The sequence below is a fragment of the Lytechinus variegatus genome, chromosome 2 (assembly GCF_018143015.1).
Source record: "Lytechinus variegatus isolate NC3 chromosome 2, Lvar_3.0, whole genome shotgun sequence".
Lineage (NCBI taxonomy): Eukaryota > Metazoa > Echinodermata > Echinoidea > Temnopleuroida > Toxopneustidae > Lytechinus > Lytechinus variegatus.
The window spans coordinates 83,886,430-83,904,758 of record NC_054741.1 but is presented as its reverse complement, the minus strand read 5'-3'; the positions used below and the strand labels follow the sequence as shown (position 1 = coordinate 83,904,758).

Below are 18,329 nucleotides of genomic sequence, written 5' to 3'. Positions count from 1 at the left end.
AGTTGTAATCATCTTCTATTTTATTCTCTATAATATTTCCAAACATTTTGTACTAAAAATTGATGAAACTTTGCTTGTAAATTTTTCCGAATGACTTTCTAAAATTGATCGTCCGGACACACAACCTGTCCGGACACACGACAACTGGATATACATGTATGCATTTGAAATTACGCCATACAGGTACATCCTTACATTTGCAGCCATGGCAAATCCTCCCCAAATGGGTAAATTTTGAATAGGAACTCGGCTCAGCAGCCTTTTAACACAGAGGAAATTGACTGGTGTAGCGAATTCCGATGAAAAACAGTACAGGATCAGCCAGGTTCTTCTTCATTGTGACATTGATATTGATCTGATTTGACATAAATTTCACTTGCGGAAATTCAAATGAAGTACGAGTTATCGGATAGTGCGCCCCCCTGCTCACGTTTGAGAGGGAATACAATTTTTTGTACTCCTGAGACGCCCTGGAAATGCACCTCGAGCGGGCTTGTCAGGATAACGTGCTGTACAGGGCAGGAGAGGTGGTCTTGCACTGTTGGACGATTTCCTAGGAACTTTTCTTTCCTCTCTTTCCTTTATTTTCCTAACTGATGATAATAGATTCAAAAAAGAAATTATTCTGTTTTTGAAAAAAAAAAGGAAAGCAATTTTACAAGGCAACAATAGTCAAAACTGACTATTCACAGAAAATCTCACGCATAGCTGGTCTTTGAACTTGGCATCTCTGCTAAAGTTAGTTTGCCTACCGGGGTATTCAAAATAAGTGTCAACAGCTTCAAAGTTCAATCGCTGTCACTGTCAATCATGTCTAGAGGAACATCAACATGCCACTTTGCCAGTCCATCCGACAGAGTGCAGAGCTACCAAGTCTCACGCATTATGCGTGAGACTCAAGCATTTTGGACTCTTGTTCATCCCCTCAAATCTCTGTCTCACACAACTATCACAGCCTATCCCCATACACCATGGGGGGACCTAAAGCTACACACTTTGTTTACAAACGATAGAAACTATGCCAATTTTAATATTTGAACAAATTATCTGTCGCTAACTTGTGGCCTAAAGGGGTCCTACATTGTAAAGCTACGCACTCGATTTATCATGCAGAAAAATAGAATTTCCTGTGCCTCAATTTCTAAAATATGTTCATACTATTATAGGATAATATGAGATTAAAGAGAATATAGCTCAAAAATTCAAAACAGTTGTGGTTGTTCTCTGCATTTAGAGATTTACTGCAGCCTCTGTAGAAAAAATTGAATAGGAATCATTCGTCACTCTGCAGTCACAATTCCACACAAAGTGCGCATTTGCCATTAAAAACTGCATGCGCGATGAGTGGTGCGTAGCTTTAGGACCCGCGCAGCTTTAGGACCCCCTACCATACATTGTATTTGTATGATGGGGGGACCTAAAGCTACGCACTTTGTTTTCAAACAATAAAAACTGTCCCAATTTTAATATTTCAACAAATTATATTTCACTAATTTGTGGCAAACATTCTAAAGATCATTAACCAAGTAGAAAATATCACAAAACTCACTAATACGAAAATCCCGTCGTGTTTTTCGAACACCTCTTGATTTCGCCGCCCGATGTAGAAGGGGTCCTAAAGCTACGCACTCGATTTATCATGCAAAAAAATAGTATTTCCTGTGCCTCAATTTCTAAAATATATTCAAATTATTATAGGATAAAATGAAATTAAAGCGAATATAACTCCAAACTTCCTAACAGTTGTTGGTTTTCTCTGCATTTAGAGATTTACTGCAGCCTCTGTAGAAAAAATTTAATAGGAATTGTTCATCACTCTGCAGTCACAGTTCGACACACAGAGTGCGCATTTGCCATTGAAAACTGCATGCGCGCGCGATGAGTGGTGCGTAGCTTTAGGACCCGCGCAGCTTTAGGACCCCCTACCATACAGGTACACAATGTCTGTGATCTCACTCAGAATTCACAGAAAATCTCACGCATATAGCTGGTCTTTGAACTTCATGAACTTGGCATCTCTGATCCGATGGCGTGTCCCTATCTATGCTCCGCTAGCTGTAGCTGACGCGAAGAATTTTCAGTGGAATGAAAAATATCATGATTTAGATTGATTGGCGCACAGAAAATAGAAATCAGCCCCCCCCCCCCCTCCCCCCATTGAATTTCTAATCTAGGTTCTCGGTCTTACCATAAACAAAAATGTGACTGCAGAGTGCAGTGTAACGTTAGTTGCGATCTGGTCTTCCCGGCTAAAACTATGATCTCACATCTAACAATAAACATTAAGATGTCCACGTATTGTTGTGTTTCAGCATAGATATGATGGAGGCCAAATTGCAAACGTTCTTAGATCCAAGCAAGGAGATACCGACCAACATCTCAGCTCGACTCACTGCTGACCTGCGACCACGAGAGGACCGATCGAATATATAAGACTGTGATATACCTCCTGTATAAATCGAATTACACTATCACGATGTTGTAATTTCCAAATAGGATACATGTGCAAAAGAATTACATACCGGTATACATGAGATGGCAATAGTGGCGGCAATAATAACACCGACAACACAATGCCGCGCATGCGCAATTCATGCATACCGCGTGAATTTGAAGTTGAACTCTGGTCTAGAGCAAGTCCTCTCTGTCCGAGCCCCAGCCAGGTGAGAAATCGGTGATGATATGACATGCTAGCTTTTAAACATTATACCAATGTATCATTGCTATATCGTAGGTAGATTTTATTTCTACGTTATTTCGTTTTACGTTAGAGATCGTCTGGTCATTGACAGAACATCGATCGTTGCTTTCGTTTGCAATTGCAGCTTTTAGCTTTAGTTGAGGCCGCCGCGATGAAGCTGAAAGCTGAAGTTAGCGTCTGTCTCTGGTCTCGCCCGCGGCCGGCCGGGGACCTCGTCACTTAATTCGGGCTGAGCTGCGCTGCCGCATTAATCTCGCATTCTCTGGGCCCCGATTACAAAGTCAAAGAGTTACGATTGATCCAATCAATCTCAAGTATATGGAAATCCATCCTTATCATATTTTTTTTCATTAGAATATTTGCTCAATGTCCTTTGAAAACAAAGAGAAGCATACTGGTAGTGGTAGTGACACTGGTACTGGTAGTAGTACTAGTAGGCCTAATAATACCTAGGGAAGTTTCTGAATGTAGGCATGTTATGCCTCTGTCTGTATTCAGTTCTAGGTTTTTCCTCCTCAAGATGGCTGGCTCACTTCCGGGAACAGGGCTTTCGTAGTCATATTTTATTGGCTCATTTTTCCAGCATCTATCCAGGGCAGCTTCAAAACTGTGCACACTTGGGGCAGTGACAACATTATTATTTAGGCTATTCCATGTCTTACGTATTCTAACAATATTCTAATAATATTTAAAAGAAAACTGAACAACGTATATCCAGTTATCCTCAAAATTGGTAATTTGGGGCCAGTATCTTTTTCCTCATACGTATTATTCACGGCCGATTTCAAAACATCGCATGCGATCGCGATCGTTCGCAGGTCAAACCTGTTTTGTGAAAAATAAGCGAAACTTTAAAATGTAAAAAAAAACTTTTACATCCGATTTTGGTGAAATTTGTAGTTTTATGCTTGTTAGATTTAGATTTTTCTCTTTTTATTAAAACCAATATTTTTCTGGGGTGGACTTGACTTTAAGGCTTTAACTTTAAGATTGACAGTTGTAGACTCTGATAGTGGTGATGACTTTGATGTGTCTGAATTTTCAGATTTTTCTGGTAAAATACATGTAGCAGGGGCCCGCATTTCTCAACATCTGGACAAGTTAGACTTTAATCCACCAACCACGGAGGTAGTTTCAATCTTGCTAAACCTGTTTCATGAAAGGCTTCCTAACTAGAATACCTTGATATCAATACCATCGGTGAAAAGAGCAGACGAGACGTAGCCTTAGTCACAAAATTACATAATGAATAATTAATTTCATGACTAAAAAATCACATGTGGATGTTGAGATGGGTAACCCCGGGATATCCAATTTTAATAGTTTACAAAAGTAAACCATTATGGTTTTCTTTGTAAATTGATATTTGGTATTTTATGATTCCAAACATCAAAATATAGTTTAACATAAACTTTTTTAATCTTTGGTACCGAAACATACGATTTGACAAATTCTATGCATATTAAAGTAAGAGAAAGAATTTATCCAAATGTTAATATGGGTCTGAAAAGGACAAATATTAGTCCAGTTATGGATGGCCTGATGTGGTAGAATCTTTATCATTTAGATTATTTTACTATTTCAAAATGAATGGTTTTGTGGCGTTTACCAACAGTTTTTATAGTTTCTTTGTACTAAAATTATCATTGAATGCATTATCTCACTTGTTTTGTGATGAATTTCAACCTCTATGATTGATTACGTAAGATTATAATTTTAAAATTTCTAGGCACTTTTGCATGTCGTAGTCTACCCACGTGATGCCACTACGTCACTAAGAAAGAAGTTATGACAGGTTTGGAGGTGTCATAAATATTTAGTGAGGTTGTTGTACCCGAGATTGGTATAAAGGGCTTCGTGAAACGGTTAGCGGACAAGTAGCTCACTATCTCTGATTTAGTCAAGAAGTTAAACTTATTACAGTGTTGAGAAATGGTCCCCTGATAGATAAAACCTCTTATGCAATCTTGATTGTACTGAAGACTTTTTTTGTAGCAATAAAGCCTTCATGGCCATTTTCCACCAATAGAGCCTTCACAAAAATGTTCAAAATTAGATTTTTTGAGTGCTCTTGTGAATAAAGAATGTGATCCCCAAGTTACTTATGGCTTTAAATCACCAATTTTGAGACTGTTATTGTAAGTTCCATTGGTATTGAGGTAAATTTTCCATTTTGTTATGCAAGGTCTTTGTTGTTCTATTTATGGTAATGGTACTGTCTTCCATCAAGTCCATTGTGGACTGACATCTTCAGTGATCACCAACAAAGTTGTGAATGTCTATCACAATCCTGAATCATCTATTAATTCATCTATTTTATCTCCCTTTCAAAGATTTCCAGTGACGATGTCTTCCAAACAAGGGAGCAGGGTTCATGTTGCTATTCGTCTCAGACCTGCATCAAAGGTAAACTAGTTTTACTTTTCTTGAATAGAAAGAGGATTTACTATTTTAATTGGAATAAATTAATTTTGTATTTTAATGAACATATTAATATTTTTTTTATCTGTTATTCACAAATTATATTATTCTCAACAGTCTGCAAATTCTTTATGTCATGTTAATGTTTACAAAGCTAAATTAGCTAATCATCTCTAATTTATTTTGTTTTTTCATTTATGTTTTATAACATTTTCTGTTTTACTTAGGCCCATGGAGATGAATGTAAAGAGCCATGTGTTCGCGGTGTCTCTGATAAATCTCTTGAGATTTGGAATTGGCGTGACTCGGAACAAAGTCTTCATTTTGATTTTGATGCATACCTGGATAGCAAGGCATCACAGAAGACAGTATATGATAGATGTGTAAAGCCACTACTCTCCCATGCGCTGAATGGTCAAAATGCTAGTGTGTTTGCATATGGACCAACAGGCACAGGTTAGCATTTAAAGAAAGATTTTTCATGTAATTATTTGCTATGGCTGCATGAAACAATGATGATATCAGAATATTGTTATGTAACGTTGAAACTGCAGTGAATATACAACAAGTTTATCTGAATAAAATGAGAAAAATCCAACAAGTATAACACTGCGAATTTCATCAAAATCGGATGTGAAATAAAGTTATGAAATTTTGAATTTTTACTTAATTTTGCAAAACAAAATAAGAAAGTTATGACGTTTTAAAGATTCACTTTATTTCACCATTTACATGGTTATCCTGGTCGGTATATTTACATGGTTATCCTGACCAGTTATCCTGGTCGGTATGCAAATAAGGGACTTATTAGGTCACCCACTCACTATTTCTGTTGTATTTTATATATAAAATATTCTAATCTCCTCGTTGCTCTGTGAAACAAAGTTTTATTCCTCTCTGAACATGTAGAATTACCATTGTTGTGACATTTCAGGGTTCGGTCAAGTTGGTCCTTATTGTCAAATCTGTGAAAATTGAAATATTGTTTCAAATAATAAAAAAACAAGAAATAGTAAGGGACATCATCAACTCTTACTTGCATATCACTGAGTTGTGCATATACAGTAACTATTTTGTGAAAAATAAGTAAAACTTTGAAATTTCATAACTTATTTTAAATTCGATTTTGATGACGTTTTCAGTGTTATGCTTGTTTGATTTTTCTCTATTGATTCCTGGGATGGACTTAACAGGTGTATCTACTATCTAGTATGTGCGCCTAAGTTAGCACATTACAATCCTTGTAGCCTTCTCTTAGAAAGTACTCATATTTCATATGGCTTCTCAGTGTTTATGTGCTATGGGGGGAAATGATGCACCCTAAATGCAAAGTAAAGTACAATAAATGAACCGTGCTGCAACCAAAAAATACACTGCCGGAAAGCTTGCATAAAATTGCGTGCACATTGACTTGCATTCACACTGTCTATAACATTGGTTTATAGATTATTGAACCCATTTTATAAGTCACCATATGATTTTTACAGCTGGAATAAACTATGCAAAGATGTAATATCATATAACCCTAATATTTCTATTTTTTTCGTATGTCAGGAAAGACCTACACCATGCTTGGAACCGAAGACGATCCAGGTGTCATTCCAAGGTCATTGAATCATATCTTTAATGTCATCAGCCAGGACAAACCACAAGGAGAAGGAACATGGACGTATGCAGTGTCCTTCTCATATCTGGAGATTTACCAAGAAAAGGTATGCCAGTCTTATGAAGTGCTATAATGGGAAAACAGTGTTTGATACAATAATTTGATTTGTTTAACAAATTTTCGGCATTACTCCTATTTGTTTAAGATCAGTATGCTCGATCTGTAATGAAAATCATAAGATCAGTATGCTCGATCTGTATGAAAATCATAAGTCAGAAAAAATTTGATTATTGATATTTTCTAAGGTAATGCATTAATTAGACTCTGAAGTCTAAATTGTTATCAAGGGGGAAAAGAGGAGCTGTCTTTTTCTTTGATATTTGGGAGTTATTTGCTTAGTGGATTCCTACAATGGTGACAGCATTTCTGTCACCATTAAGTTCTTTCCCTCGTTACGCTCTCAAAACTTATAAACATGATTCACATATGGTTTACTGTTGCCGTATTTGTTGAGAGTGATCTTTTCATCTATAGTCAACAGTGCGTCAGGCTGCTTAACTTCATGATTAATGGATGGGTTTCCTATCCTGTTCTTATCTGAACAATCTAAAACTCCTTATTAGACAGAAATTAGAATTTTGAGTATTATTCACCATTTAATTTTTGAGCAAATCTTCTATTATCACTTTCTGTTATTAAATGTTATATTTATTATGTTGTACCCTTGTGTATTTTGAATGTATTTCTGAATGTTCTTATACTTGTATTTTTATCAGATTGTGGAAAGTAAGCAAACTATAACTTGATAGTTTTAGTGTTACTGACCAGGACAGAACAGGACTGTGTATTAGAATAGTGCACAACACAATCTGGTATTAATGCATCTTCATTGTATGCAATTCATCCTTTCAATTGAATTTCTTTGAATATTACAGATCTATGATCTCCTCGAACCAAAAGGTCATGACCTCACAATACGAGAGGACAGGAACAGGAATATCTTTATCCCAAAGCTAGCTGAGAAAACAATTAACAACTTCAATGAGTTTGCCAAGTATTTCATACCAGCTAGTAGGAACAGGTACATTTTCAAACTCAGTAGAATATGATGACTATAGAGCCCGAGGTGCTGTGAAGGAAAGGTTGCAATTGAACTGCTTGAACATGTGTGAAAGAATTGATGTTACTGGTAATCCTAAATTGGCATTCATATTTTTAATCACAGAGGTTGTCAGCCTTGTCAATGAAACAAATTATCTTGACAGTCAGGTCTACTAATGAAAAATTGATTTGTGTAAATGGAGAAAAATCATAAGCATATTTGATGAAATATGAAGTAAAATAAGAAATGTATGACATTTTCAAGTTTCACTAGTTAAAGAGAAATTCCAGTAGTTGTAGTAAACACTGATTTCATGATAAAGTCTGTAAAACAAGGCTTAATTGTCAGTATATCATCGAGGATCTAGATCTGGTACAGTTACATTAACTGAACTTTGTGAAATCTTGAAATCTACGCTGAAAAATGTTCACACCGAAGATCCCCAACACAGATAAGCGCACTTGGGACAATGTATAATTATTGCTTAGAGCATCGGGCCCGACGCTCTACCCGAATCCTGTGCTTATTTGCTGATTTCTCAGCAATTACACAATTTCTTCCAGAATCTTTTGGCACATGCGTTTTATTTATACAAACAGACACTTTGGTGGTCATTTCATTGGATTCTGTACGAACTCATTTTGATATCGTTACCAAAACTAGCATTTACCTTTAACATCTGACCTAACCGTCACTATTTGTTTTCATTACAGAACTACAGCAGCTACTAAACTAAACAGTCGTTCAAGTCGAAGTCATTCCATTCTTCTTCTCAAAGTAAGAAAATTATTTTTTACATCAATCTCAAGTTAAGTAAAGTATCAAACTCATTTATTGGTTTAGACCAATTTATATTTGGCCCATCTCTCAAATTTAATTTTTAATTTATGTATGCTATGTATTCACTTTTGAACTTCAACAGTTGAAGAATTGTGTTAAAATAGGACTTGCCATGACTTTGGTACATTTTTTATGTCATTAGTTTTGAATACAGGAGATGAAATCTTGTATTCAGTCTAGACTAAACCATATATGCTATTCAATTTCTACGTAGTTATATTAGAGTGAAGCATGTCAGCAAATTTTTGACATGATTCTATAAAACCCAATTAACTTGTTTCATCTGTAGCATAAACCATCAATAATTGAATATCAAATGTTATAATAAATGTTTTCAATTATTGATATTTATACAGTTGATACGGCTCCCTGTTTAATTGAAAATTATATCAGATGTTCCTCGAGATATAACAATGATTTTGAAATGGGAGATTGATTGCATTTGTTTTATAGATAATAAAAGAGAGAAGAGATGGATCAAAGCATCACATTCAGACTGGTAAACTGTACCTTATTGATCTTGCTGGGAGTGAGAATAACAAGAAGACTGGTAATCAGGGAATTAGGTAAATATGATACCAGTCTGATATATTTTATATCAAGCATTTTGACCTGCTTTTAGTGTCTAACAGGATTTTTTACAAATTAAATTGTTACTGTATTTTGATATCTATCTATCCAGAAATTCCAGGAACAGTGTGTTAAATTCCTTTAGATGTTTTATATTTTTCACATATTTTGAATTGGAGATCATAATTATTTTAATGATTTATTAAATTTAGATTGAAATCCTTACACTATAACTTTGTTATTGTTTGTCCATTATTGTCTACACTTTCATGTATGCTTCTATGGTTTTTCTTTTTTCTCTAATGATATCTTTCCAAATGAATTAGATAATTAAACCCTCCTTTATACCTATTGGGCAATTTTATGTATGTTCAACATGCTATATGTGAGACTTTCCTGAAATGATTTTCTATGTTTTCTACTTCACACGAAAATGTATTTTTCTAAGATTGTCATGGCTCGAGTAGTTCTTAGAGTGAAGTAATAATGGAGAATGAAATGGTTCGGACTTCAAAAAAGGTTAATCATTTTGTGGGTTTGCCCAAGGCTTTGAGAGACATTACAACATGCAGTGGTAGGTAATATGGCTCTATTCTATTTCTTATTGTTACAGATTGAAAGAGAGTGGTGCCATTAATACATCTCTGTTTGTACTCGGGCAAGTTGTTGATGCCCTCAACCAGAGACTGGTAATTAAAATTATGTTTAAATTTCTATCTTACAGTAAGAGCACTCACTTAATATCAACTTTGATATTGTTATTGTTTGTATAATTAGCTCTCTGCCCAGGATCAAGACCATATATTTTTCTTTTAAATAACTTTGCTTTGACAAAAGTGCCAAGTAATATCCCAATTGCACGTGTAACAAATAACTTTACACTACATAGAGAATATTGTTATTATTATAAGTCACACATGCAGATTCATGACATTGTATAATGTACTAAAGAATTTTATTTTTCCAACATTTGTTTATTCAGCCAATTGGCAAAGATATTTCCCCATTGTCAGTGACTTTTTTTATCTTGCACGATATTCCATTGACTTGTTCACTCAAACAAATGGGAGGAAGACATACCAAGGTTGAAAATGCTATAACTTTAAAATTATTTTAGATTGGACTGTGTTTCTGTGATGTCTCATGACAAACTCCTTTCTAAAATATTTCTTTGATATTTTTCTCTTTATATCCAGCCACGTATTCCATACAGAGACAGCAAACTGACAAGATTGCTTCAGGTTTGTTATCATTGATGCACAATTGCAAAATTTAGAAATCAGTTAATAATTTCACCTAATGATATTTTTCACCAATATTTCAACCTTTGTTGTTATGATTATGTTAAAGGTATTGTCCATTAACAAAAGTGAAATTCAAAAATTAAACTTGGAATATTTGAAATGAATCCCAATAAAAATTAATCTTAAATTACAATATTAGGGTTGAGATCAAGATTCAGAACCTAAATACATGGTTTCCTTCAACAACAAAAAATAAATATGCTCCTAATTTCCAAAATTCAAAAAGTTTCCTTTATCTTAACTGCCGAAACTTATGTTAATCCTCTTTATTGCAATGTGAGCTTTATATTGATGCGTGGCAATTCCCTAGACTACATGTTGATAATCTGATAATCATTATCCTGAAAATTCATAGCCTTTTATCTATTTGTACCCCCTCTCTTATTTCATAATGATCATATTTTCTTTTTTTCATCCCTGAATACTCATCACATTATTTTCTAACCTGTCTCTCACCCTCCCTCTTTCTCCTCAGGACTCTCTTGGGGGTAGTTCCCATGCCTGTATGATTACCAACATAGCACCAGAGGAAAAGAACTACATGGACACCTACACTACCCTACACTTTGCTGCCAAGTCAAAGCAGATCATCAACAAACCTTTCACCAGAGAGACGACACAGACGATCATTGCCCCACCTATCACCACCGGTCAGTCTAGGAAGAGACAACATGAAGATGTCCAATCATCATCCAGGAATACCAAGACTAGAGCTTTGGATGTCAATGGCAAACCAGTAGCTGATACCAAAGACACCATGCTCAAGTAAGCAGGTTTATTTTTTACATATGTATTGCAATCGGTTTGATTTTCATTCAATATTGCAGCCTTGGAATCTGGTTAGGGTATATAGACGGAATAATCTAGGTTTATATCTGGTTTAATCCCCACAACGGGGGTGGCGGGATTCATCTCAGACTCAGAGAAATCACCCTCTTCATTTTACTCTATTCAGTGCATCCTCCTCCCTCAACCAAACCTTCCTATTCTCCTCAACCACTTGCTTCTTCCATGTGTTCTTTGGTTGCCCTCTTCCCATCTGACTCTGTTTATGAAGTAAGAACCTTGTACTCAAATCTAAAGATTTAAAAACAGACATTTTAAAGACTACCTTACCTGCATAGCGCAAATATTCACTACTGAATGATACGCGCCGTATAAGCTAAAACAACTACAACAATGTACTAGATAAATTTATTCATCCAGTCTGAACCGCCTTCTATTCCATCAAACCTTGTAAAATGGAAATCGAAACATGTCAAATATAATATAAGATTGAAGACTTCATGATATTATGATTGCAGTGTGATTGTTGTGACAGAATTAACTTCTTGTTTACCAGTTCAAACATTTTTATTCATACAAAAATTGAACTCCAAGTAACATTTTTCCTTGTTTCATCTTTCAGACCCCTCCTAGACCGTCAAGCAAACTTTGAGGCCAGTGTTCATCAAAGACTGCAATCACTTGAACAGAATCTTCTAAAACAAATGAAGAAAACTAAAACACAAGCTAAAACCCCAGTAAGTTGTTAGTATAATGTAGTCTTGTAAAACATGCATTAAATTATATTAAAATTTGTAAATAAAAGTAAGTTTATTTTATTTCATTAAATAAAAAGAAAATAATACTCAATAAGAGACAGCATAGTAATACAAAGTACAAAGCAAAAACTCCATTGATTATTAAATGAGAACACTTCAATGAGTGATGACTATTTATTGTGTTTTCTTTGGGGTAATGATTATAAACATGCATATTTCAATCAGAAGTTAGTGGGTTCAAATCCCAGAATGTTTTCCTTCAGCAAGAAATTTATTAACACTTCGATTTACTCGTCCAAGTTGAGATGAATTGGAAGTAATTCCTTGAATGCATTGAGCAGTGGCAGCTCCAGCCTAGATGATAGGAGCATTGTACCTTGGAAATATCTTATATATAGATAGATGGTGCTAAATAAATGCTTGTTATTAATTCCCTTTCAAGATTACAGTGTCGGAGGGGAATGGTATATTGTTAATCATGACATGGCTTCCAATTTCCTTTGTTTGTGACACCAGACATCTAAGAAGTTACTGAGTGAGGTGAAGAGTATGAGGAGAGAGCTAAGCAGTATGAACCAGAAGAAAGAGATCAAACCTGATAGACGCAGTACCTTCACACTGAATGATCCAAACAGACCAGCACCACCTCAAGCTGTTGTCAAACCAATATCAGGTAGAGGAGAATAACCAATATCTACATGTATCTTCCCTTTTCCATTACTATTACTCTTCGATCCCTCTCTACATTATCTTCTTTATCTTTTTCTCTCTCACTACCTCTTACTAATCCTCCCTAATCCCTCACTGATTATTCTGTATATCATTTGTATTAATAGTGCTGCAATGCTACAGTCAGGGACACTGGTTCCCAACCTTTTTTTTTTTCAGGACCTTGCCTGTAGTTCAGGCTGCAGCTTCTTTGCTGCTGCATTAAATGATTATAAACAGAATGAACTGTACCCTCTTATCTTGCTTCGGGCACTATTTGATTTTACTCTGGCTCAGAGAAGATTATTTGTATGACAAACTTCCACCAGACAATTGATAATAAGACAACAACTCAAGCAGGACAATAAAATATAGAATTGCAACAGCAAAGAAAATAACTGCAGCCACCATCTAGGTAAGAGGCTAGTAGACTAGGACCTGATGGGTGTTTCATAAAGCTATTCGTAAGTTAAGAGCGACTTTAAGAATGAGTGGTGATCCTTTCTTTTGGTAAATAGTATATACCATTGGCAATGGTTTAGCGTGTAAGAAAAGTTCACCAGTTGTTCGTAAAGTTGTTCTTAACTTAGGAAAGAGCTTTATGAAACGGCCCCCAGGTAGATGTATCATTAAGAGTGACTAAGAATGACTGGTGATCCTATCTTGTGGTAACAAGATAAGATATACACCAAAGGTATACACCAAAATGATCATTGACAATGGTTTACCAGTCATTCTTAAAGTCACTCTCAACTTACAAACAGCTTTATGATACACCCCTCAGGTTTTATAAAATGGCCCTTATGACACACCACTAAGTTGAATCTCATTACCTTTTAACAATGATTAACGTTTGTTCCTCTACAGTTTCAACTGGCCAAACAACCTGTAATGTACCACCATCTCACAGTAAAGATAGAAACACAAAGCCCATGATACAAGACAAAGAAAATACAACCAAGTCATCTAATAAATCTAATGCTGTCAAATTTGTCAAAGCTGTCTCTAAATCTGTAAGTTTATTTCCTTATATGATTTCATGTATTTTTCATAGTTTCAGTTGAGAAATTACCCGTGATATCATTATTTTGTTAATTAAAGAACTACTGGTGTTTTTATTATGTTTTAGAACAAAACAAAATTAAATTTTGAGTAGAGTTATGTTTGCTTTTATTTCAAATTATTAACCTTTAATTAAGACCATCTCAGAAACTTAGTTGTAAAACAAACAGGCTTTATATTTATAAGAAAGCTGAATCAATTATCTCACAAAAGGTGAAATTGGTACTCTTTTAAGTAAACTCGATTTCATAAAATAGAAAGCATCAAATTACATGGTACGAATAAAGCTGATTATTGATAGTTGTTGCAGTACTTTTTGTCTTGCCCACCAGAGGTGAAGGCGAGGCTTAGGGATCCAAACCTGCATCTTATGCTGCAGTCTGAGGTCACATGGTAAGGTCATTTTCAGGTCAGTGTTAAAGTTTACATGCAAGACTTTCTTCTGACACCTAACTCCGCAACCGTAAGTCATGGGCGAGACACAAATTCGCTTTTTACCTTGTTTTGTTTTTAGATATGTATTTGAAAACTTGCATAGCTTTGTTTGATGCAATATTAATTATATTAATCTACACACACTACAGGGTTGGTATATTTTCTTTCAACAAACTTCACTGTTATTTTCTTTATTCTACCTTTTTGTTACTAAGAAAGTTTACTCAACTCATGTATGATTTTCTTTTCACAAGTCTTTTTATGATTCTGCACTGACTTTTTGTTTCTTTATTTTTCTCATCCAGACATCATCTTCAACAGGTGGGACTGAGATGACGGAGAACCAGTGGCATCTTAAATTAGATCCTGAGTTTCAAGCCAAGCACAGTAAGTTATACAATGATGCTTAAAATTTAGTGAATCCCACCATAAAATGAACATATCTAAAGTGTTCATGTTCTGTCATGTTTTATATATTTGAATTGTGAAGTTAAATGATAAAAATATCACATTCAATAAAGTTTGTTTCGCTTGGCTTGCCGTAAATTGTAGTGTTGTTGTGTACAATCAGCTCTTCGCATGAAGGACTGTATTTTGGGGTTAACAAACTTTTGAGCACAACAGTAGACTCTACACTCAAAATGAATTGAAGTACTATCTTATATGAGACTGCATTTTTCTTGATTCACTTATATAGTACATACTTAATGCTGCTTTCTTGAGTCTTTTCTTTTATTTCTTGCTATTGATATTTTCTTCTTGTCTTTCATTGTGCATTGAGCACCACAGAGTGGACTTAGTGCAATTTAAATCATATCTGTTATATTAACATCATGAGGGAATGGTTAGGTAGCCTGAGGGGAATGCTGCAAGATATATGCAATTAATTGCAAGTCGATTGAAGATCCCAAATCAGTCTTAAAATTTTTAATTTCATTTTACAGTTGACGTCACCTCTACCTGGTTCCCAACTTAACTTTATTTCTTTAAATCTTGACAGGGAATAAGATCTTGAAGACTTTGAATGAAGGGACAGTGAAGCAGCTGAAATCACTGCAGAGTGTCGGAGAGAAACGAGCACAGCTTATCTACAGCTGGAGACAAGCCTTTGGAGCCTACACTCAGGTAATGTCATCAAGATTGATTCAGTTTGAGTTCAATTCTGTAGAAGTATAAGCAATAATCTGAAGACATATTCTGCTATGTTTAGATGGGATGAGTCAATTATCATCAGGCGATTGATATCGTGTCAAGTTTGGAGTCATCTGTGAGGCTCTTTGTTAGCAGCCACCCCCTTTTAGCCACCTGCCTATAGTGACCATTATAGGGTGGAGGAGCTGTGGTGTAGTGGTTCTGATTCTCTTCTTGTAAACAGAGGGTCGTGTCTTAAAATTCCACCGTTGTCGGGTGTCCTTTGTCAAGGCGTTACCCACACTTTGCCACCAAGGTGCTAAATGGGTACCCGATAGGATGTGAAATTCATTGTGTGCAGTACTGTGTGCGCCTCACTGGTGACTGACTTGGATACTCCCCAGGGAGTGGAGGATGTCCATACATTGTGTGTGGGCGTTACTGATTGAATCTGATGACCGGGGTAATGATGAATCTGTAAAGCCCTTAGACACGTTGCTCCGATGTAAGCACTATATGAAAACGGATTATTATTAAAAATGATATACAAACCTGTATATAAATGCCACATTTAGTGTTTCCCTTGTGTGGTCCTAGACAGGTTTCACTGTATATAAGAAGAATTCAAACTCAATATCTTCATCTTCTTCATCATGTACTTGACATAATAATAGATGGGGTTTGTAATGCGTCAAATCCACTCTTCAGAGTGCCCAAGGTGCAGTTAAAGAACAATTAATAGTAGGAAGCATTGAATAGACCCATCTCAAGGTAACATTAAAATGTGTTGGAAGTGCATTCACAGACAACCAGGGGAAGATCATTCCAGTGAACACAAGGTCAGTGTGAGCAAAAGCCCTTACCCCCCATGCCCTTACAGATTTAAGAACAACTAGGGAACCAGAGTTGGATGAATGTTGGGACCTGACAGGAGTGTATTTGTTAAATAGATTAATATTGACATAATCAAAGTTTAATTGTGATGTTTTTTTCATTTTCTCGTCTTTTAGATTGAAGATTTGTACAAAGTGAACGGCTTACCTTCGAAGACGGTTGATAACATAATTGGGGTAAGTTGATTTTCTTAGCATTTACACTTTATCATTTTTTTACTAGAAGATGGATGGGGAAAATGTTTGAAATTGTGGTCTGAATTTGAAACTAAGATAATTTGATAAAATAAATGACTAAGGGCCTAAGGCAGAGTCAACATGTAAAACATTGAATAGCAAGTGAATGATTAAAAGAATTTTATTGAGTTGTACAAAATGTAGTTGTGAAAACATGAATATTCTATGACAAGGAACAAACCTTAAAGAGAAATTCCAGTAGTTGCAGTAAAAACTGATTTCATGAGAAAGTCTGTAAAAGAAGGCTTAATTGTCAGTATATCATCGAGGATCTAGATCTGGTACAGTTACATAAACTGAACTTTGTGAAATCTTGAAATCTACGCTGAAAAATGTTCACACTGAAAATAACCAAAACAGATAAGCGCATGTGGGACAATGTATAATTATTGCTTAGGGCGTCGGGCCCGACGCTCTACCCGAATCCTGTGTTTATTTGCTGATTTCTCAGCAATTACACAATTTCTTCCAGAATCCTTTGGCACATGCGTTTTATTTATACAAACAGACACTTTGGTTGTCATTTCATTGGATTCTGTACGAACTCATTTTGATATCGTTACCAAAACTAGCATTTACCTTTAATATGAATGAGTTCTAACACACCCCATTGATATCTAACACTTAATTTGTCACTTGATTTTTTTTTTGTATTACTCTGTGAACAAATCATATTTATATACCATCCTTTTCTTTACAGAATAATCTTCTATACACCCCAGCCTGACAGTGATATAATGAGAAATGAAGTTCTTTTCTGATACTTGTCTTCTTTTGGACATACTATCATTATGATCAAGTTCATACCTATGGTCTGTGGATGGCATGAATAGTCATTGCTTCTGGACAACTCATTTGAACTTCAGAACATCAAACCTTTAGAAATGAAAGAGAAAATTATGTTGATTTCTAATACACCATATCTTCCTATGGATGCTATTCCATGCAGACTGGAATTATTCAGTTCCAGATTATTCATCACCATGTGACTGACATGTGACAGGTGGAACCCACTTATAGATTACACCTGTTCTAATGTTTTTTTTTTCACCTTAAGAATTGTGATATATTTCCCCAGTTTTCCAAATACAGACAATAGAAAGACATGGACTTAATATCAACACCCCCCCCCCCCCCATTAAAAAAGGCAATCAGTGGAAAATGTGCTCATCAAACCTCTTGGTAGTGTAAGCTTTTTATCTCCATTCTTCTGCTGTGCATGTATGGAATGGAACCTTTTTTTTTCTTAGACTCCTCTATTTGCAAATTTATCATATTTTTATATTTAATATGTCTTAGAACAACACAGGATTCAATGTTTGTTGCATCAAATTTCAGAATTTGCATTTTTTTATTTTCATTTATTTTCTTTTATGATATATTGGTACATGTATGGAATGTTTTATGCTATGATAACGTATCATATATTACAATAATTATGTTTGTATTATAAAATAGATCCCCCCCTTTTTTTTCTCTCTCTCTTTCTCTTTTCAGACATATTCTATCTCCCCCTTTACATCACTTTAGATGTCACTTGTGAAGAAATATAATAATTTTCAAATTAAAGAAAGATGTGCAGTTCAAACTAATCTATAAATGTAGTATTTTAGGCAGAAAAATAATATATATATATAGGTTTCCGGTGACTCGTCTGACCCTAATAAAGCAGGTGCAACTCATTAAATTTTATGGCAAAAGAACTCAAATGAAATACTGTATATTTTTGCCCGCCTGTGTGAAAGTAGCTTTCTGGAAAACTAATGTTTTACTTT

General features: G+C 35.2%; 1 protein-coding gene across 4 annotated transcripts; it reads left to right on the top strand.

The window, feature by feature from the left end:
* Positions 1–2,622: 2,622 nt before the first annotated feature.
* Positions 2,623–17,688, top strand: LOC121409314 (kinesin-like protein KIF22). Of its 4 annotated transcripts, none has more exons than XM_041601240.1 (17): positions 2,623–2,663; positions 5,035–5,107; positions 5,350–5,578; positions 6,677–6,834; positions 7,664–7,809; positions 8,544–8,607; positions 9,124–9,236; positions 9,854–9,929; positions 10,437–10,481; positions 11,020–11,309; positions 11,953–12,067; positions 12,605–12,761; positions 13,664–13,809; positions 14,599–14,680; positions 15,294–15,418; positions 16,435–16,494; positions 17,255–17,688. In XM_041601240.1, the coding sequence occupies exons 2-17, from the start codon at positions 5,048–5,050 to the stop codon at positions 17,279–17,281; spliced, it is 1,893 nt and encodes a 630-aa protein (XP_041457174.1). In that variant the 5' UTR covers positions 2,623–2,663; positions 5,035–5,047; the 3' UTR covers positions 17,282–17,688. The 4 variants fall into 4 exon arrangements, with proteins under 4 accessions (XP_041457174.1, XP_041457177.1, XP_041457173.1 ...); XM_041601243.1 differs by having other exon boundaries at positions 2,653–2,674; XM_041601239.1 differs by lacking the exon at positions 2,623–2,663 and adding an exon at positions 2,673–2,734.
* Positions 17,689–18,329: the final 641 nt, after the last annotated feature.